Source organism: Monodon monoceros, unplaced genomic scaffold (assembly GCF_005190385.1).
Source record: "Monodon monoceros isolate NGI ecotype Baffin Bay Population unplaced genomic scaffold, NGI_Narwhal_1 Super_Scaffold_22, whole genome shotgun sequence".
NCBI lineage: Eukaryota > Metazoa > Chordata > Mammalia > Artiodactyla > Monodontidae > Monodon > Monodon monoceros.
The window spans coordinates 35,915,331-35,942,614 of record NW_021703779.1 but is presented as its reverse complement, the minus strand read 5'-3'; the positions used below and the strand labels follow the sequence as shown (position 1 = coordinate 35,942,614).

The window sequence follows — 27,284 nt, the reverse complement described above, 5'->3', positions numbered from 1 at the left end:
TTTCTTCCTGGCTTATAGTCATCAGCCTTCATGCTGTATCCTCACATGGCAGGAAGAGAGAGAGAGCAAGCTCTCTCTGGTGTCTCTTTATAAGGGCACTAATCTTATATGAGGGCCTACCCTCATGACCTTATCTAAACCTCATTATCTCCCAAAGGCTCCACCTCTAAACACTATCACATGAGGAGTTACGGCTTCAACATATGAATTTGGGGGGGATGCAGTTCAATCCATAGCAATGCTCTTCTAATTTTTTCTATACTTTTTTCTTTAGTTGAACTCATTTTATATTTTGCTTTTTGCTCAACATTCTATTATTGGCATTTTCTAGTGTCATTAAAAATTCTAAGTGACATTTAGCAAGCTCATCTTCAGCCAACAGATCGTGCTTATGCCAGAGATCATTTGTGTTTAATAAATAAACATTTTAATGGAGTTTTATAATTTTTAAGGTTCTAAGTCTAGTAATACTATGAGTTTGAAATACATACAAATTAATAATATTAACTAATTAGACTAAGAATTTGGGTAATTAAACTATAGGCAAAGAATTAATCCGTGTTGTTACTTGTTCTTCCTGCTAATGTACATTTGCTATTAATTATCTTAACTATAACTCTCCCTAAATGTTAAAGAGGGAAAACAAATTAGGTTAATTTATGCCTCATGATGCGTTCCGTTTAGTTTTTCTCTGACTCAAAAATAACACTACTTTCTGCCTAAAACAATACTTTTCATTTAAATTTTGGGCTACCTGGATATCTTGTGTCTCATGTAAGCAATTAATAAATGAAGTACTTTATGCTATAGACCAGGCCACACTGGATGACATGGAGAAGTCTGTGAATGATGATATGAAACGGATCATTCCTTGGATTCAGCAACTTAAGTAAGTTTATTTAGTTCAAAACTAAAAATGGAAACTTCTTTTGACAAGGTAATATTTTCTTCTCCATCATTACTCTTGATCACCCACTATCCTTAATGTTTATGACATGAAACTTGAGTACCTTTTGGTACTTAGAATCTAAATTTTCTTGGAATAGGTCCAAGATGGCAGTGCTTTGTATCAAATTCCCCTCTAGAGCAAATATAGGTATGAAGGGCATGACACTCAGCTTTGATTCACTCAGCTTTGACACTCACATTTTCTCCTGTGCAAGCACTCTGCCAAATACTTACACAATGAATTTTATTGTATCTAGTGTTCTTTGCAGTAGAGTCTTATTTGCTTTTATCTGGGATAATCTTCATGGTATGAATCTACCAGCTGACACTTTCAGAGTAGTCATTTCTGCTTCTCTAATACTGTCATTCAGTTTGTCTCAGAATCCTTTGAATGCTTCAGACTGTTAAACTAAATAAAACTGAAAATGGAGCTAGAGATAATTGTGTGAGGTTTCATTACCACCCTGGTACACAAAGGTACCATCATGGCAACTCTAACAGACTCTTTTTAAATCGATAAAACAGAATTCCAAGGGATAAAAATAAATATCAGAGATTAAAACCAAACTGGCAAATGGCGGGGTGGGGGAGTGGGGGTGTGGGGGTGTGGGGCCAGACTGTTCAGTGGGATTTAAATACTTAAATGTTGATAATTCACATCTTGCATAACTTAACGCTTTTGGGCAGTTCCAGCTAGTAGAAATATAACCTAAAACCAGAAAGTCAAGTCCCAAAAGCTTTAAACTTATCAAATGTGTGTACCTATACTTAAACTCACATTATTTATAGGAAAGGTCCCCTGGTTGTCACTTACAGTGGTGCTTCTCAGATGATCTTTGGTGAATGACCAGTTTATCACTAATCTATCATGGGACGTTAAATTTTTTGAAATAACTATTGAAATATAATGTACATATCGTAAAATTCAACTGTTTTAAGTGTACAATTCAGTGACTTGTATTAAATTTACTGAGTTTTGCAACCATAACCACAATCCAGTTTTACAACAATTAGAACATTTCCGTTGCCTCAAAAAGATGCTCATTTACAGTTAATCCCCATTCCCAGCCTCAGCCCCAGGCAACTATGAATCTACTTTCTGTTTTTGTAGATTTTTCTTTTCTGGACATTTCATATAAATGGAATCATAAAGTATGTGGTCTTCTGTGACTGGCTTCTTTCATTTAGCATAATGTTTTGGGATGCATCCATGTTGAAGCATGTACCAGTACTCCATTCCTTTTTATGGCTAACTAACATTCCATTGTATGGCTAGGCCACATTTTATTTATCCATTCATCAGTTGATGGACATTTGGATTGTTTCCACTTTTTTGGCTCTTATGAATAACACAGCTGTGAGTATTCATGTGCAAATATATGGCTGGACTTCTCATTCCACTAGGAATGGAATTACTGGATCATACAGTAAATTTAAGCTTTTAAAGAAGTTGCCATACTAGTTTGCAAAGTAGTTGTGCCATTTTACAGTGACATCAGCAGTGTATGAGGGTTTCCATTTCTCTACATCCTTGTCAGCGCTCATTACTGTCTTTGACAGTGGCCATCCTAGTGAGTGGGACAGGTGTCTGACTGGTTTTTACTTACATTTTCTAGGGACTAATGGTGTTGGGCATCTGTTCATGTGATTACTTTTTTTTATAACGTGCAATGAAAACAAATTCTAGAAAAAAGAATTGAAAAAACATGTTCAAAATATAAGCCTCCATTTTTTTATTAGAGTGAACAGACATAAAATTGCATTTCAGTACATAAAATCAGAACAAAAAATATAAGAAAAAAATGCAAAATCTATATATTTTTCATTGAAAGTGAACATATACAGACAAGATATTCTTCACTCAAATTTGTTTTTCTTTTTTTTTCTTTTTTTATCATCTTTATTGGAGTATAATCGCTTTACAATGGTGTGTTAGTTTTTGCTTTATAACAAAGTGAATCAGTTATACATATACATATGTTCCCATATCTCTTCCCTCTTGCGTCTCCCTTCCTCCCACCCGCCCTATCCCACCCCTCTAGGTGGTCACAAAACACCGAGCTGATCTCCCTGTGCTATGCGGCTGCTTCCCACTAGCTATATTTTACGTTTGGTAGTGTATAGATGTCCATGCCACTCTCACATTTTGTCACAGCTTACCCTTCCCCCTCCCCATATCCTCAAGTCCATTCTCTAGTAGGTCTGTGTCTTTATTCCTGCCTTACCCCTAGGTTCTTCATGACATTTTTTTCCCTTAGATTCCATATATATGTGTAAGCATACGGTATTTGTCTTTCTCTTTCTGACTTACTTCACTCTGTATGACAGACTCTAGGTCCATCCACCCCACAACAAATAACTCAGTTTCGTTTCTTTTTATGGCTGAGGATATCCCATTGTATATATGTGCCACATCTTCTTTATCCATTCATCCGATGATGGACACTTAGGTTGCTTCCGTATCCTGGCTATTGTAAATAGAGCTGCAATGAACATTGTGGTATATAACTCTTACTGAATTATGGTTTTCTCAGGGTATATGCCCAGGAGTGGGATTGCTGGGTCATATGGTAGTTCTATTTGTAGTTGTTTAAGGAACCTCCATACTGTTCTCCATAGTGGCTGTACCAATTCACATTCCCACCAGCAGTGCAAGAGGGTTCCCTTTTCTCCACACCCTCTCCAGCATTTATTCTTTCTAGATTTTTTGATGATGGCCATTCTGACTGGTGTGAGCTGATATCTCATTGTAGTTCTGATTTGCATTTCTCTAATGATTAATGATGTTGAGCATTCTTTCATGTGTTTGTTGGCAATCTGTATATCTTCTTTGGAGAAATGTCTATTTAGGTCTTCTGCCCTTTTTTGGATTGGGTTGTTTGTTTTTTTTGTTATTGAGCTGCATGAGCTGCCTGTAAATTTTGGAGATTAATCCTTTGTCAGTTGCTTCATTTGCAAATATTTTCTCCCATTCTGAGGGTTGTCTTTTCGTCTTGTTTATGGTTTCCTTTACTGTGCAAAAGCTTTGAAGTTTCATTAGGTCCCATTTATTTATTTTTGTTTTTATTTCCATTTCTCTAGGCGGTGGGTCAAAAAGGATCTTGCTGTGATTTATGTCATAGAGTGTTCTGCCTGTGTTTTCCTCTAAGAGTTTGATAGTTTCTGGACTTACATTTAGGTCTTTAATCCATTTTGAGCTTATTTTTGTGTATGGTGTTAGGGAGTGTTCTAATCTCATACTTTTATATGTACCTGTCCAGTTTTCCCAGCACCGCTTATTGAAGAGGCTCTCCTTTCTCCACTGTATAGTCCTGCCTCCTTTATCAAAGATAAGATGACCATATGTGCGTGGGTTTATCTCTGGGCTTTCTGTGCTGTTCCATTGATCTATCTTTCTGTTTTTGTGCCAGTACCATACTGTCTTGATTATTGTAGCTTTGTAGTGTAGTCTGAAGTCAGGGAGCCTGATTCCTCCAGCTCCGTTTTTCATTCTCAAGATTGCTTTGGCTATTCGAGGTGTTTTGTGTTTCCATACAAATTGTGCAATGTTTTGTTCTAGTTCTGTGAAAAATGCCAGTGGTAGTTTGATAGGGATTGCATTGAATCTGTAGATTGCTTTGGGTAGTAGAGTCATTTTCGCAATGTTGATTCTTCCAATCCAAGAACATGATATATCTCTCCATCTATTTGTATCATCTTTAATTTCTTTCATCAGTGTCTTATAATTTTCTGCGTACAGGTCTTTTGTCTCCTTAGGTAGGTTTATTCCTAGATATTTTATTCTTTTTGTTGCAATGGTAAATGGGAGTGTTTTCTTGATTTCACTTTCAGATTTTTCATCATTAGTGTATAGGAATGCCAGAGATTTCTGTGCATTAATTTTGTATCCTACTATTTTACCAAATTCATTGATTAGCTCTAGTAGTTTTCTGGTAGCATCTTTAGGATTCTCTATGTAGAGTAGCACGTCATCTGCAAACAGTGACAGCTTTACTTCTTCTTTTCCGATTTGGATTCCTTTTATTTCCTTTCCTTCTCTGATTGCTGTGGCTAAAACTTCCAAAACTATGTTGAATAAGAGTGGTGAGAGTGGACAGCCTTGTCTTCTCTAGTGGAAGTGGTTTCAGTTTTTCACCATTGAGGACGATGTTGGCTGTGGGTTTGTCATATATGACCTTTATTTTGTTGAGGAAAATTCCCTCTGTGCCTACTTTCTGCAGGGTTTTTATCATAAATGGGTGTTAAATTTTGTCGAAAGTTTTCTCTGCATCTATTGAGATGATCATATGGTTTTCCTCCTTCAGTTTGTTAACATGGTGTATCACGTTGATTGATTTGCGTATGTTGAAGAATCCTTGCATTCCTGTAATAAACTCCCCTTGATCATGGTGTATGATCCTTTTAATGTGCTGTTGGATTCTGTTTGCTAGTATTTTGTTGAGGAGTTTTGCATCTGTGTTCATCAGTGATATTGGCCTGTAGTTTTCTTTCTTTGTGACATCCTTGTCTGGTTTTGGTATCAGGGTGATGGTGGCCTCGTAGAATAAGTTTGGGAGTGTTCCTCCCTCTGCTATATTTTGGAAGAGTTTGAGAAGGATAGGTGTTAGCTCTTCTCTAAATGTTTGGTAGAATGCGCCTGTGAAGCCATCTGGTCCTGGGCTTTTGTTTGTTGGAAAATTTTAATCACAGTTTCAATTTCAGTGCTTGCGATTGGTCTGTTCATATTTTCAATTTTTTCCTGATTCAGTCTTGGCAGGTTGTGCAGTTCTAAGAATTTGTCCATTTCTTCCAGGTTGTCCATTTTATTGGCATAGAGTTGCTTTTAGTAATCTCTCGTGATCTTTTGTATTTCTGCAGTGAAAGTTGTTACTTCTCCGTTTTCATTTCTAATTCTCTTGATTTGAGTCTTCTCCCTTTTTTTCTTGATGAGTCTGGCTAATGGTTTATCAATTTTGTTTCTCTTCTCAAAGAACCAGCTTTTAGTTTTATTGATCTTTGCTGTCGTTTCCTTCATTTCTTTTTCATTTATTTCTGATCTCCTCTTTATGATTTCTTTCCTTCTGCTAACTTTGGGGGTTTTTTGTTCTTCTTTCTCTAATTGCTTTCGGTTCAAGGTTAGGTTGTTTATTCGAGATGTTTCCTGTTTCTTAAGGTAGGATTGTATTGCTATAAACTTCCCTCTTAGAACTGCTTTTGCTGCATCCCATAGGTTTTGGGTCGTCGTGTCTCCATTGTCATTTGTTTCTAGGTATTTTTTGATTTCCTCTTTGACTTCTTCAGTGATCACTTCGTTATTAAGTAGTGTATTGTTTAGCCTCCAATGTGCTTGTATTTTTTACAGATCTTTTCCTGTAATTGATATCTAGTCTCATAGCGTTGTGGTCAGAAAAGATACTTGATACGATTTCAGTTTTCTTAAATGTACCGAGGCTTGATTTGTGACCCAAGATATGATCTATCCTGGAGAATGTTCCATGAGCACTTGAGAAAAATGTGTATTCTGTTGTTTTTGGATGGAATGTCCTATAAATATCAATTAAGTCCATCTTGTTTAATGTATCATTTACAGCTTGTGTTTCCTTATTTATTTTCATTTTGGATGATCTGTCCATTGGTGAAAGTGGGGTGTTAAAGTCCCTTACTATGAATGTGTTACTGTCAATTTCCCCTTTTATGGCTGTTAGTATTTGCCTTATGTATTGAGGTGCTCCTATGTCGGGTGCATAAATATTTACAATTGTTATATCTTCTTCTTGGATCGATCCCTTGATCATTATGTAGTGTCCTTCTTCGTCTCTTCTAATAGTCCTTATTTTATAGTCTATTTTGTCTGATATGAGAATTGCTACTCCAGCTTTCTTTTGGTTTCCATTTGCATGGAATATCTTTTTCCATCCCCTCACTTTCAGTCTGTATGTGTCTCTAGGTCTGAAGTGGGTCTCTTGTAGACAGCATATATGTGGGTCTTGTTTTTGTATCCATTCAGCCAGTCTGTGTCTTTTGGTGGGAGCATTTAATCCATTTACATTTAAGGTAATTATCGGCATGTACGCTCCTATTCCCATTTTCTTAATTGCTTTCGGTTCGTTTTTGTAGGTCTTTTCCTTCTCTTGTGTTTCTTGCCTAGAGAAGATCCTTTAGCATTTGTTGTAAAGCTGGTTTGGTGGCGCTGAACTCTCTCAGCTTTTGCTTGTCTGTAAAGGCTTTAATTTCTCCATCAAATCTGAATGAGATCCTTGCTGGGTAGAGTAATCTTGCTTGTAGGTTTTTCTCCTTCATCACTTTAAATATGTCCTGCCAGTCCCTTCTGGCTTGCAGAGTTTCTGCTGAAAGATCAGCTGTTAACCTTATGGGGATTCCCTTGTGTGTTATTGGTTGTTTTTCCCTTGCTGCTTTTAATATGTTTTCTTTGTATTTAATTTTTGACAGTTTGATTAATAGGTGTCTTGGCGTATTTCTCCTTGGATTTATCCTGTATGGGCCTCTATGTGCTTCCTGAACTTGATTAACTATTTCCTTTCCCATATTAGGGAAGTTTTCAACTATAATCTCTTCAAATATTTTCTCAGTCCCTTTCTTTTTCTCTTCTTCTTCTGGAACCCCTATAATTCGAATGTTGGTGTGTTTAATGTTGTCCCAGAGGTCTCTGAGACTGTCGTTAGTTCTTTTCATTCTTTTTTCTTTATTCTGCTCTGCAGTAGTTATTTCCACTATTTTATCTTCCAGGTCACTTATCCGTTCTTCTGCCTGAGTTATTCTGCTATTGATCCCTTCTAGAGTATTTTTAATTTCATTTATTGTGTTGTTCATCATTGCTTGTTTCATCTTTAGTTCTTCTAGGTCCTTGTTAAATGTTTCTTGCATGTTGTCCATTCTATTTCCAAGATTTTGGATCATCTTTGCTATCATTATTCTGAATTCTTTTTCAGGTAGACTGCCTCTTTCCTCTTCATTTGTTAGGTCTGGTGGGTTTTTATCTTGCTCCTTCATCTGCTGTGTGTTTTTCTGTCTTCTCATTTTGCTTATCTTACTGTGTTTGGGGTCTCCTTTGTGCAGGCTGCAGGTTCGTAGTTCCCGTTGTTTTTGGTGTCTGTCCCCAGTGGCTAAAGTTGGTTCAGTGGGTTGTGTAGGTTTCCTGGTGGAGGGGACTAGTGCCTGTGTTCTGGTGGATGAGGCTGGATCTTGTCTTTCTGGTGGGCAGGTCCACCTCTGGTGGTGTGTTTTCGGGTGTCTGTGGACTTACTGTGATTGTAGGCAGCCTCTCTGCTAATGGGTGGGGTTGTGTTCCTGTCTTGCTAGTTGTTTGGCATAGGGTGTCCAGCACTGTAGTTTGCTGGTCGTTGAGTGAAGCTGGGTGCTGGTGTTGGGATGCAGATCTCTGGGAGATTTTCACCATTTGATATTACGTGGAGCTGGGAGGTCTCTTGTGGACCAGTGTCCTGGAGTTGGCTCTCCCACGTCAGAGGCACAGCACTGACTCCTGGCTGCAGCACCAAGAGCCTTTCATCCACACAGCTCAGAATACAAGGGAGAAAAAGTAGAAAGAAAGAAAGAGGATAAAAGAAAATAAAGTAAAGTAAGATAAAAGAAAGTTATTAAAATAAAAATTATTAAGAAAAAAACTTTTTAAAAAGTTAAAAAAAAAAAAAACGGACGCACAGAACCTTAGGACAAATGGTGAAAGCAAATCTATACAGACAGGGCTTCCCTGGTGGCACAGTGGTTGAGAGTCCGCCTGCCGATGTAGGGGACACAGGTTCGTGTCCCAGTCCGTGAAGATCCCACATGCAGCAGAGCGGCTGGGCCCGTGAGCCATGGCCACTGAGACTGCGTGTCCGGAGCCTGTGCTCCGCAACGGGAGAGGCCACAACAGTGAGAGGCCTGCGTGCCGCAGAAAAAAAAAAAAGCTATACAGACAAAATCTCACACAGAAGCATACACATACACACTCACCAAAAGAGGAAAAGGGGAAAAACATAATAAATCTTGCTCTCAAAGTCCACCTCCTCAATTTGGGATGATTCTTTGTCTATTCAGGTATTCAACAGATGCAGGGTACATCAGATTGATTGTGGAGATTTAATCCCCTGCTCCTGAGGCTGTTGGGAGAGATTTCCCTTTCTCTTCTTTGTTCTCACAGGTCCCGGGGTTCAGCTTCGGATTTGGCCCCGCCTCTGCGTGTAGGTCGCCTGAAGGCTTCTGTTCTTCACTCAGACAGGACGGGGTTAAAGGAGCAGCCGATTCAGGGGCTCTGGCTCACTCAGCCCCGGGGGGAGGGAGGGGTACGGATGCAGGGCGAGCCTGCGGAGTCAGAGGCCAGCGTGTCCAGCCTGAGGGTGCCGTGTGTTTTCCCAGGGAAGTTGTCCTTGGATCTCGGGACCCTGGCAGTGGCGGGCTGCAGAAGCTCCCGAGAGGGGAGCTGTGGATAGTGACATTTGCTCGCACACAGGCTTCTTGGTGGTGGCAGCAGCGGCCTTAGCCTCTCATGCCCGTCTCTGGGGCCCGTGCTGTTAGCCGCGGCTCGCACCCGTCTCTGGAGTTCCTTTAAGCAGTGCTCTTAATCCCCTCTCCTCGTGTACCAGGAAACAAAGAGGGAAGAAAAAGTCTCTTGCCTCTTCGGCAGCTCCAGACTTTTTCCCGGACTCTCTCCCGGCTAGCTGTACTAGCCCCTTTCAGGCTGTGTTCACGCCGCCAGCCCTCTCCCTGCGCTCTGACCGAAGCCCGAGCCTCAGCTCCCAGCCCCCCCGCCCCAGCGGGTGAGCAGACGAGCCTCTCGGGCTGGTGAGTGCCGGTCGGCACTGATCCTCTGTGCGGGAATCTCTCTGCTTTGCCCTCCGCACCCCTGTGGCTGCGCTCTCCTCCGGGGCCCCGAAGCTCCCCCGCTTCCGCAGTCTCCGCCCACGAAGGGGCTTCCTAGTGTGTGGAAACCTTTCCTCCTTCACAGCTCCCTCCCACTGGTGCAGGTCCCTCCCACTGGTGCAGGTCCCATCCCTATTCTTTTGTCTCTGTTTATTCTTTTTTCTTTTGCCTTAACCAGGTACGTGGGGAGTTTCTTGCCTTTTGGGAGGTGAGGTCTTCTGCCAGCATTCAGTAGGTGTTCTGTAGGAGTTGTTGTACGTGTAGATGTATTTCTGATGTATCTGTCGGGAGGAAGGTGATCTCCAAGTCTTACTCTTCCGTCATCTTCCGCCCGTAACTCACTCAAATTTTTTTTTTTCCTTCTACAAAGTGGTAATAAAAAAGTGGAGCGAGGGCTTCCCTGGTGGCGCAGTGGTTGAGAGTCCACCTGCCGATGCAGGGGACATGGGTTCGTGTCCCGGTCCGGGAAGATCGCACATGCCGCAGAGTGGCTGGGCCCGTGAGCCATGGCCGCTGAGCCTGCGCCTCAGGAACGGGAGAGGCCACAACAGTGAGAGGCCTGCGTACCGCAAAAAAAAAAAAAAAAAAGTTTAGTGAAATAGCAATCCTATATATGCTTTGAAAGAATATCTTGTACGTATTATTCACACATTTATAATTTATATATATTACGTTTGTAATAGATTTAGATTTTTAATGTGGCAAATGAGCTTGTTTCTGGTTTGTTGTAATTAATCTCGGTTGGATTGATGATGACGAAAATCACAGGAGGTAATGTGTATCTTAAGTGTTTCCATGGTTTTTTTAAAAATAACATCCATAGTAGAGATACCAGTCTCACAAAGGTATGTTGATGAGAGTGGAAGTAGAGATCTGAAAGCAGTTTTTGCAAGTTCAGAATATTCGTTTTTAACTGTCATCCAGAATGAGGCAAGTATTGGTGTATTTTAAAAATTTATTTTCATTGTTTTATTAATAGTTGTAGCAATTGATCCTGTGAAGCTGTAGTTAAATTTGGTTTTCAGGGTGAAAAAGCAGTTTCCAGATTCTATACATTTTGGGGGGTAATAGTTGACAAAGTGCCCTTAAAATATTATATTATTAAATATGGTTTTACTGCACATGACTAGTACATGTTTTGTATCACATGCGGCTCACCACAGAAATGCAACAACATCCAAACTGGTCTGTGCCCTGTTATGCAAGGCAAGCCTAGTGATTGTGATCTTGGATGTTGTGGCACTGTTAATGTTGCTATGAAAAGCTTCTATATTTGTATTCTTATTTTTTGAGTTGTCTCATTGTGGATCAGTGAGAGTTTGTGTACCAATCATTTTATCCCTTTTTCACATATTATATGGTATCCTAGCCTCAAGGATAGACAGTCAGATAAAAGGAATAAGAGGAGTACTGTAGTAGAAGCATCAAAGTGAAATCTGGTGGCTTAACTGAGAGAGCGGGGAAGAAGGTAAGCAACACTTACTGGCACCTGCTAGGCATATCTGTCACTTTATATGCACAGTATAAAAACTGGGACTGAATATCTCCAGTGATACCAGAAAAATGAGATACTTTTATACTTATTGTTTGTTGTTCTATTTTGTTTTATAAACACTTCAGGCATTTTATAAAAGATGTTGAGATTAGTTTGTGCTGTCTTATAAAGCATAGGAAATCTTTCATCTCCTATAGTAAACTGATACAGTGTCTCAGCCTTAATACTAGTTAATTCTACCTTGTTAATTAAAATCCATTCACACTGCAGTTTAAACTCCTTAAACTAGAACTAGAACTAACAGTCCAGTACAAAACTAGAGGAATGATTCATCATTATGGTCATGTGTCCTTTTACTAGTTCAGTTAAATTTCATATTAATTGGTTTCTTAGTGGTCTTTAATCTATTTATAAATCAGTAGCACACAGTTAATCAGAAAAGTCTATGATTTTGTGATTTGGATTATCTCTTTTAAGGTTTTGGCTTGGACAACAGCGTTGCAAACAATCTATAAAGCACTTGCCTACAATAAGCAGTGAAACATTGCAGCTGTCCAATTATTCAACCCATCCTATTGGAAACCTTTCTAAGAATAAGCTGTTCATTAAACTTACCCGTCTTCCACAATACTACATTGTAAGTATGCAAAGGGGTGATTTGGGTGATCTAGTTCAGTAATTCTATTAGTATCTTGAATAATTTGTTTGGTTTAACTTGCAAATGTATTTTATTGGATATTTGAATTTTGTATGGTGATTCTCAACCCAGGAGAGGGGAGAGAGATGGTAGGGATGAGGGAGAGAGGAAAATCATGTCTGTAAGAAATTATATAATGATTAGGCAGGGTTGGTGAATATAAGGTATGCCCCTATCCCTCACCCTAGGATCTCTCCTGTAGTGAGGCCTAGTTTCTGCTTGGAATGAGGCATCTCTGTGTAAGAAAAAATTTGAAAGCAACTACTGTGAAGGTTTGGAGATGTTTTGGTGTCAGATAAACTTGTTTGGCTTTAATCAAATGTTAACTTGCATAACGCTGCCTTTTAAATATGGCTGACTAAAGTAGCTTTATTTTCTCATCCTTAATTGATTGAAGGCATATATATCCATTTTATTGATTGCATGTACCTTTCAGTACACTGTAAAATCCTCATTCCTTTTACACTCCAGATGTTTTCTAGTAGTTTCTTTGAGATCATTGAATTGGTTAAAATTTGAAAGAGTTTGAAATATGGACTCATATATTTTATAAATATATTTCCTGCTTGTAGAAATTTTTGTGTATACCAAGTAGATATTTCTAGATAAGATTCTAAGGTGTTTGAAACCACTTAATTCAGGATTGTTGGTTGAAGGTAATGGGAGTGAATTTTTTTTAAGGTTTTAAGCTGTACTTTTAAAAGATACTGTCATAAAACGGTAGCCTGATATATCTTAAGTTAGGGTTACTTATGTCGATGAATAAGTTTGTCATTGATGTGAAGTTCACTTTTTTCTGAATTCTAAAATACCAGCTGTGGAACTAGATCTGGCACGTGACAGAGGGTTGTTGTTTCAGTTCTCTGTGAGCTGCCCGGTCTACATATGAAATGATATACATAATAATCAAACCTATGAACACACAAAGATCTTTTGTACCCAGCCACACACAGAATTAAATGGTTATGATTTATTACTTTCTGACCTTATTTAGTATCAACAAAAAGCCAGGCTTTACACTTCAGTGACTAGTGATTTACTATAAAGCAATAATTTGTTTCTCATGGTTTAGACCAAAACTGAATGTATACTACTCTTCATCCTTCATCTTTCTCACTTAAGGATGATACGTTCATAGTAGTGGGAAGAACTACCATGGACATTAAGAACAGAGGAAAGTCTTCCTGCCTTTAAATGTCTTTCTGCTATTTTACTTTTGCCAGCTGTATTGAGATATAATTTATATACAGTAAAAATTCAGATGTTTTAGTGTCTGAAGTTTAAAAAATGCATACAGTTTTGTAACTGCCATCATCCCCCGGAACTCCCGCATGCTCTCCTCTGTAATCAGACCCTCCCCCCACTCTCATCTAGTGACCATGGACCTGTTTTCTGTCTCTGTAGATTTGCCTTTCAGTTTCGTTTCTTTCACTCAGCATAATGCCTTTGATTTTCATCCATATCGTTGTATATATGATAGTTCATGCTTTTTATTGCTGAGTAGTATTCCATGGTATGGATGTATCACAGTTTGTTTGACCAGCCTCTCATTGAAGGCCATCTGGGTTGTTTCCAGTTTGGGGCAATTGTGAATAAAGCCGCTATAAGCCTTTGCATATAGATTTTTTGGTGAACATAAGTTTTCTTTTGGATAAGTAACTAAAGGTGGGATTGTTGGGTCATACACTAAGTGTATGTTTAGCTTTATAAGAAACTGCCAAACTGTTTTCCAAAGTGGCCAGACCAGGGCTTCCCTGGTGGCGCAGTGGTTGGGGGTCCGCCTGCCGATGCAGGGGACACGGGTTCGTGCCCTGGTCCGGGAAGATCCCACATGGCGTGGAGCGGCTGGGCCCGTGAGCCATGGCTGCTGAGCCTGTGCGTCCGGAGCCTGTGCTCCGCAACGGGAGAGGCCACAACAGTGAGAGGCCCGCGTACCGCAAAACAAACAAACAAACAAACAAAAAAAACAAAGTGGCCAGACCATTTTGCATTCCTGCCAGCAATACATGAGAGTTCTAGTTGCTCTGCAATTCTTGCCAGCACTTGGTATTGTGATTTTTTTTTAAAAAGTTAGCTATTCGGGACTTCCCTGGTGGCTCAGTGGTTAAGACACAGGTTCGAGCCCTGGTCTGGGAGGATCCCACATGCTGCGGAGCAACTAAGCCCATGAGCCACAACTGCTGAGCCTGCGCTCTAGAGCCCATGAGCCACGGCTACTGAGCCCGCGTGCCATAACTACTGGAGCCCGTGCTCCACAACAAGAGAAGCCACCGCAATGAGAAGCCCGCACACCACAACGAAGAGAAGCCCCCGTTCGCCACAACTACAGAAAGCCCGCGTGCAGCAACGAAGACCCAACGCAGCCAAAAATAAATAACTTAATAAGTTAAAAAAACCCATAAACCACAACAGTAATTTCTTTAAAAAAAATGTTATCCGTTCTGATGGATGTGTAGTGGTATCTTATTGTAGCCTTAATTTATGCTGCCCTGATGGCTGATGATGTTGAATATCATTTCATGTGCTGATTTGCCATCCGTATAGCTTTAGTGAAGTTCCATTTTACTTTTAATCCTTCCATTTCCTCAGGTGCCTCAGCGTTTATGCTTACGTGTTGACCAAACAATTTCCTGAAGAGAGTGTGTGGGGAGGAGGAGGTGGAGAGAAGGGAGGCAGGAACAGAGACATAAAAGTATGTGTTGGTCAAGAGCCTTGTCCAATGGCATTCATTTCTCTCACTTCTTAAAGTATTTAGGGGACTTTTCTTAAGTTTTAGGTAGACCTTGAAAATAGTAAGCTGTTATAGTGAGTAAGAGCAAGGTCTCTGGATCCAGACTTCTAGGATCAAAACATATCACTTCTCAGCTCTGAGGCCTTGGGCAATTAACCTAACTTTTTTGTGCCTCAGTTTCTTTATCAGAAAAATGAAGATAAGAATCCCTACTTCATAGAGTTTTTAGGAGGATTAAATGTGTTAACATCTGTCAAGTACTTAGGACAGTACGTGGCACACAGTAAGCTCTATATCAGAGTTAACTACTGTTGATGTTATTATCCTCACAGTGACTGTATATTTCAGTTGAAAAATCAGAGTTTATTTTTACATGCTTCCAAGTATGAGAGGTAGTTGTCATTTTTCCTCTGCCATAAGAGTGGAATTCTTAGGCTGTTTCATTGGTTAAGAGAGACAGCAGGGCAATTTAAAATAGATACTATTCTAGAAAATCTAGAAGACCTGCTGGACTTAAGCAGAAAATGTTTTCAATTTATAAGCTAAGGTATGAATTCAAGAACACTTAATGCTGATAGTCTAAATGTTCCATTTGCTCTAGTTTATGGTTGCATTTACTTTTATCATTGTTCTTTAGCCTGATCTATTTTTTTAGAAAACAAATTACATATTTAATTGCAGTGCCTTTTTTTTTTGAGATCATGACTGATTTGTCCTTGTTTAAAGAAAAAAGGCATCCACATTAGGTATATAATTCTGAGCCTTACTTGATATAAGGAGGAAAATATCCAACACTTATCAGTTATGTCTCTGAGACTCATTTCTGATTTGGGGACTTTTTAGGTTGTGGAGATGTTGGAAGTTCCCAATAAACCCACACAGCTGTCATACAAGTACTACTTCATGTCTGTGAATGCTGCAGATCGTGAAGACAGCCCTGTCATGGCCCTCCTGCTGCAGCAGTTCAAGGAAAACATCCAGGAATTAGTTTATCGTACAAAAAACGGGAAACAGCCTAGAAGCAGTACCAAGCGCAAGGTATGATCACATACAGAAATGAGCACAGGGTTTGCGTGTATGAACTTTGCTGTGCTCTTTAACCATTTTTAAATGGGAAAGAATTTGGTATGGTTTTTAAGAGACTGAGCAGCAATAAGGTTTAGGTAACAAATGTCTATGTATTCTTGCAAATGTTTCTCTCTTAATTAATAATTATATACCATTTTCCAAAAGACAGCTTGTTAAATACATAATATTTACTACTAAATTTCCAGCGTTTAGGTCAATATTTGCTCAGTAAATATTTGTTGAATGAATTAACATTTGTTTTGGTTAACCTTGACTTTTGTTATAGTAGTACAACTGCCTTAACTAATTGCATCACATGTACTTTTTTTTACCCACTTGTGTTCTTTACTTAAATTCTAGTTGTCTGATGATCTGTGTCCAGTAGAACCCAAGAAAACCAAACGATCAGGAGAAATGTGTGCCTTCAATAAAGTTCTAGCTCACTTTGTTGCTATGTGTGATACAAATATGCCATTTGTAGGACTTCGGTTGGAGGTAATTTGGGGTACTCTAAGTAATTTTTAAATGCCTTGCTAAAGCTACATGAATTCCATTAGAACCAGATGGTTGTGATCACTTGTATATTTTGGGAGGGGTGGGGTTGAAATCACAGCATCTCATGGTATACATGTAAAACATGACTTAAATTATTTCATCTCTCTGGTTCCAAATTGTGGGCCTTCTGTTCTTTGTGGAAATGGAAAGTAAATTCTTCTAGTTTAAAAAAAAAAAGACAACTTTTGAGAATTAACATCTTACTTGTATACCTCTTAGGAGCATTATTTACCCTTTTAGAGATGGGTAGTTGATAAAGGGGTGGCTCATTTTTCAGTGGGTGAAGCTGTACATATTGCTCACTAATAAAATTGGGTTCCTTTCTGAGAAGCAGGTCAGAAAGAATATTAAACTAAATTTTTACTCTTTTCCTATGGAAGAAGCAATAGACTTATGCAGAGTTAGTGTCTTTCAAGAGTACACAATCGTGATACCCAGCATGATCCCCAAACATGAAAGTAAAGGGAGGTAACAGAACCTGCATTTTTGTATTTCCAAAAAGGGCTTTGGCCAAGGATTGGCAGCCCTTAAAAGTAACACATCAAAACCTTAATTATTTCCCTCCAGTTTAAAGTTTTACTTTCTGTGAGACTCCTCCCCTCTGTAAATTTTTGGGAATGAAGAAGAGACCTAGAAACATGGAAATGGATTATTTCAGTTGGGCTGATGATGGTGGTCTTGGGAAGACTTGTTGAAAACATTTTGATTCTTTAGAGCAGGAATCAACAGACTTTTTCTATAAAGGGCCAGATGGTAAACATTTTAAGCCTTTGTGGGTCATAGTCTTTTATTACAGCTTTTCAAATCTGCTGTTGTAGTGTGAGCCAGCCATAGTTGATATTTAAACAAATGAGTGTGGCTGTGTTCCAGCAAAACTTTATTTACCAAAACAGGCAGTGGCTGGATTTGGTCCATGAGCTGTTGTATGCCAACCGCTGCTTTATAGGGTTTTGGGATCTGAAGGCCGAGAATAAGGTGTGAAATTGTGAGGAGCAGCAGTAGCCCAGAAAATCCAAGCCCAGAAATAGGCTAAAGTAGATACTTATGTCCACAACGTCCCCGCTCCTAGAACTGTAAGCTTGACGGATGTCCTCTTGTCTGGGAACTGGCCAAAGCTCCAAAACTGTGCGGTGTCCGTGCTTGTATCTACTTAACTGTGGTGTTGGGCTTTTTCATCGTGCCATGTGGATTGGTTACATGAATGTCATTCAGTTACTCCCTTGCAGTGGGAAGGGAGGCTACATGATGCCCAGGGGCAGTGTAATGCCTCATTCATTGTCTGCTGTCTTCCCCATTACCCACAGGCTAGAAGTTGCAAAAGCTTGTGTCTTCGTAGTGTCCCTATAGACACCTGTAGGCATATGGCCTCTGTCCCCCTTCCCTGTGCTCCTATACCTGTTGCACACATAGGCCATGTAACATTCTGTAGTAGTCTACTGAACTCAGTCAAGCTCTTAAAAACTTAACTTTTTCTTCTCTCAATGAAAAAGATATGTTAAAGGTAAAAGCAAGCACATTTTCTGCTTAAAGTAATTTATATTAAGATGTGAATAACTAAATCTAGTCTTACCAGGAATGTTTATATTTCTGATCCATAGAAGAGAAGCCCTCCCACACTTTGCTTCCTTTTGAATCTGGACCCCTCCTGCCTATTTGGTCAGCAGCTATTTTCCTAAACCTCTGCTCTTCCCAGGCCCAAAGAGCAGGGCTCAGTGAAATGCTTAGGGCTGCTTTAAATCCTTTCTGGAACAAGGTGGGTATAAATAAATAAATACTCTGTCAGAGAAGACCTGGGAATATGTGCTGAAGGCAAGCATTTCTTTGCTAGATCAGATGACTTCCTGGCATACCCAAATAACCTGTAGTTCCACTGATAAGGTCTCAGGCACTATCCCTGCATTTATCTTTTTAACTCATTTACTGAATCCTCCAATTGGGAATGATATCTCACTGGGTAAATGCATAAAGTGGAAATCTTTTCTTCTTGGGTTTCACGGAGGAAATAGTTGTTAAAAATAAAAATGTATTCCAGAAAAGTTATAAACGGAAAAATATTGTTTGTGATTAAATATGAGATGTGGCTATGACTCGAACTTTGTTTTCAAACAAACATAACTGAATCACACAAGAAAACCAGCCTTATTTGGTTTCCCAGGAAATCGGATGATGGGGGCACAATGCTCATGCCTAATACGTTGTCACTTTGGGACAGAGTGACCCTAGTACAGATGCCATGAGAATAGAGACAGTAGTACTTAGAAAAGGTAGTTTCCTTTGTAAAATTGGTGGTCTGACATAACTGTGCTTTTCTGTTTTCAGCTGTCCAATCTGGAGATTCCACATCAAGGAGTGCAAATGGAAGGTGATGGCTTCAGTCATGCGATTCGCTTATTGAAGTAAGTCCCTGTCACGTGTCTGACTTGGTGCCACACACTGCAGCCACACTGCCAGTGCTGCCCCTCTCCTTCCGTGAGTCAGCATAAAGCCGAGTTCAGAACCTGCGGATGTCACAGATTTCTGCATGGAATTACTAGTCTGGGGGAGCGTTCTCTTTCACCTGCCAAGTGGAGATCCAGCAGCACTTGGTATTTTAGGATGTCCTTCCTCTGGCTTATCTTTCATTCATTCAACAGGTGTTTACTGAGTGTGAGTATGTGTCAGCCTTGAATTCTGAAAGGGCCCTTCAGGATGCTGTGGGTTCACATAGCAGGGGGATCTGGGCCAGTTCAGAAGTCAGGAAGGGTATCCCTGAGGAAGTACCAGTTGTACGTAGACTGAAGGAGAGGTGAGAATTAGCCAGAGGAAAGGGAGCTAGAATGGGAGTGGGCACCCCTAACCAGAAGGAATAACTGCGAAAATGAAGGCTTAGAGGGAAGAGAAAGCTCGGCATCCTGGAACTGAAGGAAGTTGGGCGTGGCAGGAGTTAGGAGAGATGAACCTAGAGACGTGAGCAGGAAGGGGTCAGATCCTGTAGGGTCTTTGTAAGTGTCCTTAAGGAATTTAGACTTTACCACAATGGCAGTAAGAAGCCATCAGATGATTTTAAGCAGAAACTGACATCATTAGATAGGTGTTTTTGAAAGCTCACCCTGATAGGGGAACAAGACTGAAGTAGCAAAACTAGTTGCTGAAATGGTTCACACAAGAGTTCTTAGTAGCTTGGACCAGAGAAAGTTCCATAAGGACTTAGGGGATGAAATCTTAAGGGGTTGGTGATTAGATTGATGTCGAAGGTGAGAAAGAGGAGAAGGTGGCAAAGATAACTCTTAGTTTTATCTTGGGCAAATGATGGATGACAGTGATGTTTTCCAAGACGGGACCGAAGATGTGAGTTTGAAGGGGCTTTGCTAAGTTTGAGGTGCCTAGACATCCCTTTGGGCAGGCAGGGTTGTGTCTCAAGCCCAGGTGACTGGTCTGGGCAAGAGAAGTAAATGAGTCGGTACCAAGGTGAAAGTAATTGAGCTGGGATAGTAACTTAGATCACCGGGAAAGAGCACGCAGAGGGAGATGGGCAGCGGGCTTGGTTCTAAACGGGTAGAGGACAAGGGGGCCAAAGGATGCTTAGAGGGAAAACTAAGGCAGCGTGTGTGATTTATAAGGTGACCAGGATGGACTTGCAAAGCTAGAATGCCATTTAAGAGATCACCCTTTTTGGTGCACAAAGCAGTTTTCTTTTTTGGACATTTGTATTGTTTATTAGACGTTGCTTAATAATATAAATCATAGAAGCAATTTTTATTTATTGAATTCCTGTCTGCCAAGACATGGCGGCTCTGCAATTTGAGCCAGCGGGGCTTTAATTTTTGTTACTTGGGAATCAATTTGCCCTGTGGAAGGTGGGAAGGACTCGCAGATAGCGTGCACTCCACCCATGTGTCATGGTGCTCACGTTAGATAAAGAGTTGAAGAACTAGAATAGCTGCCCTGCCTGGTTACCTTAATGCCATCTCCACAAAAAGCTTTCTGGGGAGAGAGCTGGTCTTAGAATAGACGTCAAAAGGAAAATGTAAAACTTTTAATTAATTTGCCTTTGGTTTTATATTACTTCTGCCTAAAGTATAGGGTTTTTTTCTTTTTACTCTTTTTGACAACTGTAGATTAATAGATGATAACATTTGCGTTCTATTCTCTTAGTTATATTTTTCATGTTTTGCAAGAATCTTAAAATACCTTGCTCTCGGCATTTTTACAAAAGAAATTTCAGTCCCCTTTATTCTTGAACTCAAGAGAATTCATTATAGTCCTTACGTGGAGAGGAAGCACTTCATATTTTTTAATCTTCATTTTACAATAATTTTTGAGAAAGTCTTTACTATATCCTGGCTATTGTTTTCTTTATTTAAAACTTAAAAGGAAAATATATAGAAATGGATAAAGAGATCTGTTTGGTACAAGCTGTCCGTTATCGGGGGAAGGAAAAAATAATAAATGTCTAAATATGATTTTATTAAATTAAAATCTGGGATAGATCTAATTATAATTAGTAAGTAATTGCTCTAATTCATTTAATCTTCAGAAGCTCTTCTTTTAAGCATTTAGTCCTAGGTATAGTCATATTAAATGGGAGTATGACTTCAAAGCTTTAAAATTGAGCATAGTTTTCTCCTCTTTGCTAAAAAATATGTTCTGTTCTTGTTCAGCTTATCTCCTTGAAAATCTGTTGAGCAGGCCTCCTTGCTGTATCTCTGAAAATATGGTAAACACCTTAGACTGCTCTGGTTCATGGGCCTGTTGCCTTGTGCAAACTCAAGAGCCTTGATCCCACCGCTCAGTCTCAAGAGCAGCATGCTCGCAGTGCCTTGTTTTGAGCTCTTGGGCAAACTTTCCACCCTCTCCTGAACTAACATTACAGTAATGGGCAGTGGTGCTGGTCCTCCAGCCACGCCCACAAGGTTTTTTCATCTCGTGATTCGTTTGCCTCTGGTAGCTTATGCAAGTAATGCACAGGCCCAGCTCTTTTTTGCAAGTTGTGTGACTCGGCTTGTCAGTTATGCGACTGAGTCCTTCTGCATATGCACGTGCAATCTATATAAAATCCACCCCACTTTCCTTGTAGGTGCAGTTGTGCTGCTTTTACTAGCACTTTCAGTGATCTTCCTCCCCACTTTTGCACTGTGGGGACATAACGTGGTTACTGATGTTTGTAAAATCCCTCAGAACGAAACTGACACGCAGCACGTGATGGCGGAGAAGGAGCAGTGCTGATACACATCTGCCCTAGAAGACCAGAGCTTACTTTCTAAATTTGTTCAGTATTCAGAATTACAGGAGAAAAATCAGTCAGAAGTAGCTGTTTAGATCAAAAAACTTTTTTGAAATGATAGAAATTTTCAGATATGTTAAATCCATTGTCCGGGGAACATCTTCCTCAGTTCTTAATTTTTGGCAAATGTATTAAATAATAGTATTTTGTGTTTGTAATGATTTTGTCAGGTTTCCTTTTGGGGGAACCTGTTTTGTTTTTTTTTTTTTCCACCTCACATGATCATGCAGGGAGGATTAAAGTTATTGTTATTTCTCTCTGTTACATGTATAACCTTAAAAGCAAGTAGATATTTTGCAGGTTCCTTGAAATAAAGCCAATTATATTGGTATCACAGATTAAGAAAGTGACATAGAATGCATTTTCAGGGTCGTGTTGTCCCTGAGAACATAAATTGGAAGGAGTCTTACTTAATTCTTACTTCAAAACATGCTGACTTCTATGTGTTCGTTTTCTAACCAGATGGATTTCATGAAATACCTGCTTTATGTGAAAGAAGGATAATGTACTGCATTTATATTTTCAAACTCAGGATTTAAAAAATCTATCTGAATTGGCTGCTTTATAACTACTGTGGGTTAGAGGTACATTTTGAGGGGTAAGGGCAGGCAAAAGTCCTCAGTATACCCGAAGTTCGAAGCATATGTGCAGTGTATGCGATTTCTATAATAACTACCCCAAATAATGTTGGACAGAATCTTCTTGGTAGTGAGTGATAACAAGTATGTAGTATGAAATATTAACTTTTGAAAAAACTTTAAAACCTGTACTTTTTTTTTTTTTTTTTTTTGCGGTACGCGGGCCTCTCACTGTTGTGGCCTCTCCCGTTGCGGAGCACAGGCTCCAGACGCGCAGGCTCAGCGGCCATGGCTCACGGGCCCAGCTGCTCCGCGGCATGTGGGATCTTCCCGGACCGGGGCACGAACCCGTGTCCCCTGCATCGGCAGGCGGACTCTCAACCACTGCGCCACCAGGGAAGCCCGAACGTGTACATTTAAAACAAGCTGTGGTGGAATTTTTAATTTACTGAGAAAATTTCAGTACATTAATTCTATTTTTATGCAACCTGGATAGCTTTCTTTCCCCCTACAGATTTTATTTTTTACCATATACAATCTCTGTCTCTTTTTTCTCTCTTAAATTGTTTATTCTAGGTCAGTGGTTCTCAACCTCAGGGCAGTGTTCCCTGCCAGGGAACATTGAGCAATGTTTGGAGATATTTTTGGTTCTCATTAACTGAGAAGAAGGGGTGGGAGGTGCTACTGGCAGCTGGTAGGTAGAGGCCAAGGTAGGATAACCTGCACAGGATAGCCCTCCACAGCAAAGAATTCTGCAGCCCAGGATGTCAATATTGCCGACCCTGAGAAAACCTGGTCTAGGTGTTATATCTGAATGAGAGGCCTGAACCAAAGTTCCATATTTCTAGTTATATTTGTTGTTTTTTGCTTAGATTTTGATAATTATTATACCAAGTCTGATAATTAACTCACCTTCCCTGTGAGTTAAAGGATAATGTGTAATTAAATATTATCTCATTATTTCATCCATTACTGAAAAAACAGCCAAAATATATTACCTCATCATGTTTTATGACAAATAAGATAGTTCATAAAGTTGCAGGAGATGGGTATTTTAAGACACCGAAGCTAATACATTCCTCTTGTATATGTGGTATATATAAGTGACAGTATGTATGTTAAATGAGTTGATACATGTGTAGCTCCATCACAGTGAGTTACCTCTACAGAGGAGGAGGGGAGAAGGTGGGGGGAGATAACGAACCTGAAATTTTGTCATGGCAGTCAGTGATCAAGACTTGGTTTTACTGCAAGGAGAAACTAACATATATGAATACCTGCTGTATCAGCCACCATAAGTACTTTATATATATGTTTTGTCATGTTTTAAAATCAGAGACCCATAAGGTAATTATTTATCTCCATTTTATAGTTGCAAAACTGCAATTCAGAGAGGTTGAATGTGGCTGAGTCAGAATTAGAATGCAGGTCCCTTACTCCAAAGCCCTTGTTCTTTTCGCTGTGTCATCCTGACTTCAAAGAGTGGTCTTAAAAATATTTTGTTCTCCTTAGCTTTTCCTTGAGGATGTTCTAGGTAGATTTCATAGAAAGCCAGTATCTTTGATTTTCTGAGAAATTGTGGTCTTTTCTAATAACAAGATTAAGGATGAAGGCGAGCATCACTGTTAAAATGAGAGTCCTAATCCATATTGATATGAATGGAAGTGGGTTAAATGCTATTAACTGCTGTGAATTGTTTCCTTCTCTTGCAGAAGGTGCCTAGTAGTGGACTTTGAACCAAAGCTCTAATATGATACCCTGCCTGTCATTGTGTAGATTGTGCTTTTGTCTTTCTGTGATATGAAGTACACTTCATATGCTGTCTTTCATCACCAGAATTCCTCCCTGTAAGGGTGTAAATGAGGAAACCCAAAAGGCTCTGGACCGCTCTCTTCTCGATTGCACTTTCCGATTACAAGGTAGAAATAACCGCACCTGGGTGGCAGAGTTAGTGTTTGCAAATTGTCCACTTAATGGCACTTCTACCAGGGAGCAAGGTGAGATGCTTCACACACTTTGTCTTTGCATATTTCTGGGTTGTTTTTTGTATTGATTACTATTAATCTTTTCTTTTAATCTGTAGGACCATCCCGGCATGTTTATCTGACATATGAAAACCTGTTGTCTGAACCTGTTGGTGGTAGAAAAGTGGTTGAAATGTTCCTTAATGACTGGAATAGCATTGCACGATTATATGAGTGCGTGTTGGAATTTGCACGTTCTCTACCAGGTACAAGTGATAATCTTCCTTTGGTGCGGAGGGAGGGGGGAAGCATCCGCCACTGCCTTTTTTAACTGAGGAAGTGAAACCATGCACATTGTAAAAAAAAAAAAAATCGTCAGTCTATCCCCGAGAGACAGCCACTGTGATGATTCGTATATATTGAGAAATTTTAACACACAGGTATACCAGATTATAATAATAGTGCTTATTGAGAGTTTACTGTGTGCCACACAATGTAATAAACGCTTGTATTAACTCATTCACTCCTCACAGTCACCCTATGAGGTAATTTATCATCCCTCATTTCACAAATGAAGAAAACAAGTCACAGAGACTTAAGAAACTTGCTGAGGTTCACGTAGCTAGCAAAGGGCAGAGCTGGAATTGGAACCCATAAACCACTATGCTGTACTGCTTCAGTACATCTCCGCCCCTGCCCTGGCCCCCTTTTGTTGAAATGGAAATTGAAGCCTACTACCTATTTATTTATTTCTTCTTATTACTATTGTCAACCAACTAAGTAAACTATTAGAAATACTTTCAGCTTTTTTTTTTTCTTTTTAAGAAATTTTTCTTTTTTAAATTTATTTTTGGCTGCGTTGTGTCTTCATTGCTGCGCGTGGGCTTTCTCTAGGTGCGGCGAGTGGGGGCTACTCTTCGTTGTGGTGCGCGGGCTCCTCATTGCGGTGGCTTCTCTTGTTGTGGAGCACGGGCTCTAGGCGTGCAGGCTCAGTAGTTATGGCTCGCAGGCTCTAGAGCGCAGGCTCAGTAGTTGTGGCGCATGGGCTTAGTGGCTCCGCGGCATGTGGGATCTTCCCGGACCAGGGCTCGAGCCCCTGTTCCCTACATTGGCAGGCGGATTCTTAACTGTTGCGCCACCAGGGAAGCCCTACTACCTATTTAATGCTGTTACTATCTTTTTTCCTTTCTTTTTTTTTTTTTTTTAAACTAAGTTATATATACAGAGACCTTTCTATCTAGGCATATACTATTGCCAAGATGCCCTCTTTTTCAAATATATATTTTAAAATTTCATATGTATAATCTTAAACTTGTTTTCTTTCTGTTTAGACATACCCACTCATCTAAACATTTTCTCAGAAGTTCGTGTTTATAATTACCGAAAACTTATCTTGTGTTATGGAACCACCAAGGGAAGTTCAGTAAGTCTATGAATTAATTAAAACTAAAGTTCCTCGGGGATGGGGTGGTGGGGGCGGGAGCGGGAGGAGCTGTGGGGGTTCCCAGCGACGGCGGCAGCTGCGAGGAGGAGGTGGAGAAGCCGCCTGGCTGGTGGAGATGACTCCTGTGGGGGACTTGGGGTGGAATCCCCAGGAGGGGCTCCACCTCTTCAGAGGGGGTGGGGATTGCCTGAGTGCGAAGTGTAGGCGAGGGGGTTCCCTGGACGGGTTAAACACTCCGTTTGTGGGGATTGGGGCGTTTTGGCAACGGTGAGTGGAGGTCAGAGGGGTTTCCAGGGGTCTCGGGGTGTCCGCTTGGCGGGGTGGGGGGGTGGGGTGCACAAAAGAAACCCAAAAAAACTAAAGTTCCTCTCATATATCTTTACAAACTCAAGAATTCAAAAATTATGAAAACTTTCTTGAAATAATTGAGGGTTCAAGTAAAAATTAGGGATAAAATGGTAAATTTTAAATACTTTGTTGATAAAAAAATATACTATAACGCTTAACTCTTTAAAATTGAAAACAAAAACTATACCCTCTTTGGAGTGTGTATTCTTGAAGAGTTTTGGGCAAGGTAATATACTCTTGGTATTTATGGGGTTTGTTTTCTTCACTGGTTTCGAATCTGCTTAGCAGCGTGATTACTATAATGAAGATTATATGTGAATGGTCTTGAACAGTGTGGTATGTCTGTGCTTTTAGTCACATGGTTGTTAACATTATCTGATCCTGTATTAATCTTGAAGGTATTCCCCATAATCTGTAGTTTCTTTTTTTTTTCCCCACCCCATATGTAAAGTCCTAGAAATTTAGTATATAAATTCAGCCAGCTAGCTTCTTTCTGGACTCTTCCACATAAAGTAATATCAGAAATTACTTGAGTGTTTTAAAATCTGTTAACTGAAGGTGGCATCTGTTGGGGCTGGCTTCCTTTTCCCTTTAATACGGTACTCACCTAGGGGGTGACTCTTATTCCATTCAAGAGAAAATGGAAAAATAAGAAACAATGACAATTTTCAAATAAAGTTTAATCAAAATTTTTTCTTTAGCACCTTCTCTTTCTGTTTTATTTAGTAGAAGTGGGCTGTCTAACACACACATACTAAGTGAATGTCCATAGGGACAGCACATCTGCAGTTTACAGGGTCTCATGAGTTGCTTCCAAAAAAGACCTCATTTAGATCTTTGGCATTTTGCCTTACTGTTTAAACATTATTTTTTCTTCTGATTGACTCCGTTCCTTTCTCGGTTTCTGAAACATGTAATCTCTTTGATTTAGATTAGTATCCAGTGGAATTCCATACATCAGAAATTTCACATTTCTTTGGGAACTGTTGGTCCAAACTCAGGATGCAGTAACTGTCACAATACCATTCTCCATCAGCTTCAAGAAATGTTCAACAAAACACCAAATGTGGTTCAATTATTACAGGTAATTAAGTTCATTTTCTATTTAAAAATAAGACTCAGTGTTAGTGTCTCGTGTAAAACTCCTCAAAAAATCATGTGGACTTGGGGGCTTCCCTGGTGGCGCAGTGGTTGAGAATCTGCCTGCTAATGCAGGGGACACGGGTTTTTGAGCCCTGGTCTGGGAGGATCCCACATGCCGCGGAGCAACTGGGCCCGTGAGCCACAACCGCTGAGCCTGCGCATCTGGAGCCTGTGCTCTGCAACAAGAGAGG

The 27,284-nt window shown here is 39.9% G+C and overlaps 1 protein-coding gene across 4 annotated transcripts in view; it reads left to right on the top strand.

The window, feature by feature from the left end:
* Positions 1–27,284, top strand: part of MED14 (mediator complex subunit 14) — a 76,731-nt gene that overhangs the window by 22,594 nt on the left and 26,853 nt on the right. For all 4 annotated transcript variants that reach the window (XM_029240385.1, XM_029240384.1, XM_029240386.1 and 1 more), the window contains exons 12-20: positions 811–889; positions 11,780–11,939; positions 15,574–15,768; positions 16,159–16,293; positions 18,673–18,749; positions 24,031–24,191; positions 24,278–24,424; positions 25,490–25,581; positions 26,882–27,034. In XM_029240385.1, coding sequence (XP_029096218.1) covers positions 811–889; positions 11,780–11,939; positions 15,574–15,768; positions 16,159–16,293; positions 18,673–18,749; positions 24,031–24,191; positions 24,278–24,424; positions 25,490–25,581; positions 26,882–27,034 — 1,199 coding nt within the window. The remainder of the gene's footprint in view (positions 1–810; positions 890–11,779; positions 11,940–15,573; positions 15,769–16,158; positions 16,294–18,672; positions 18,750–24,030; positions 24,192–24,277; positions 24,425–25,489; positions 25,582–26,881; positions 27,035–27,284) is intronic.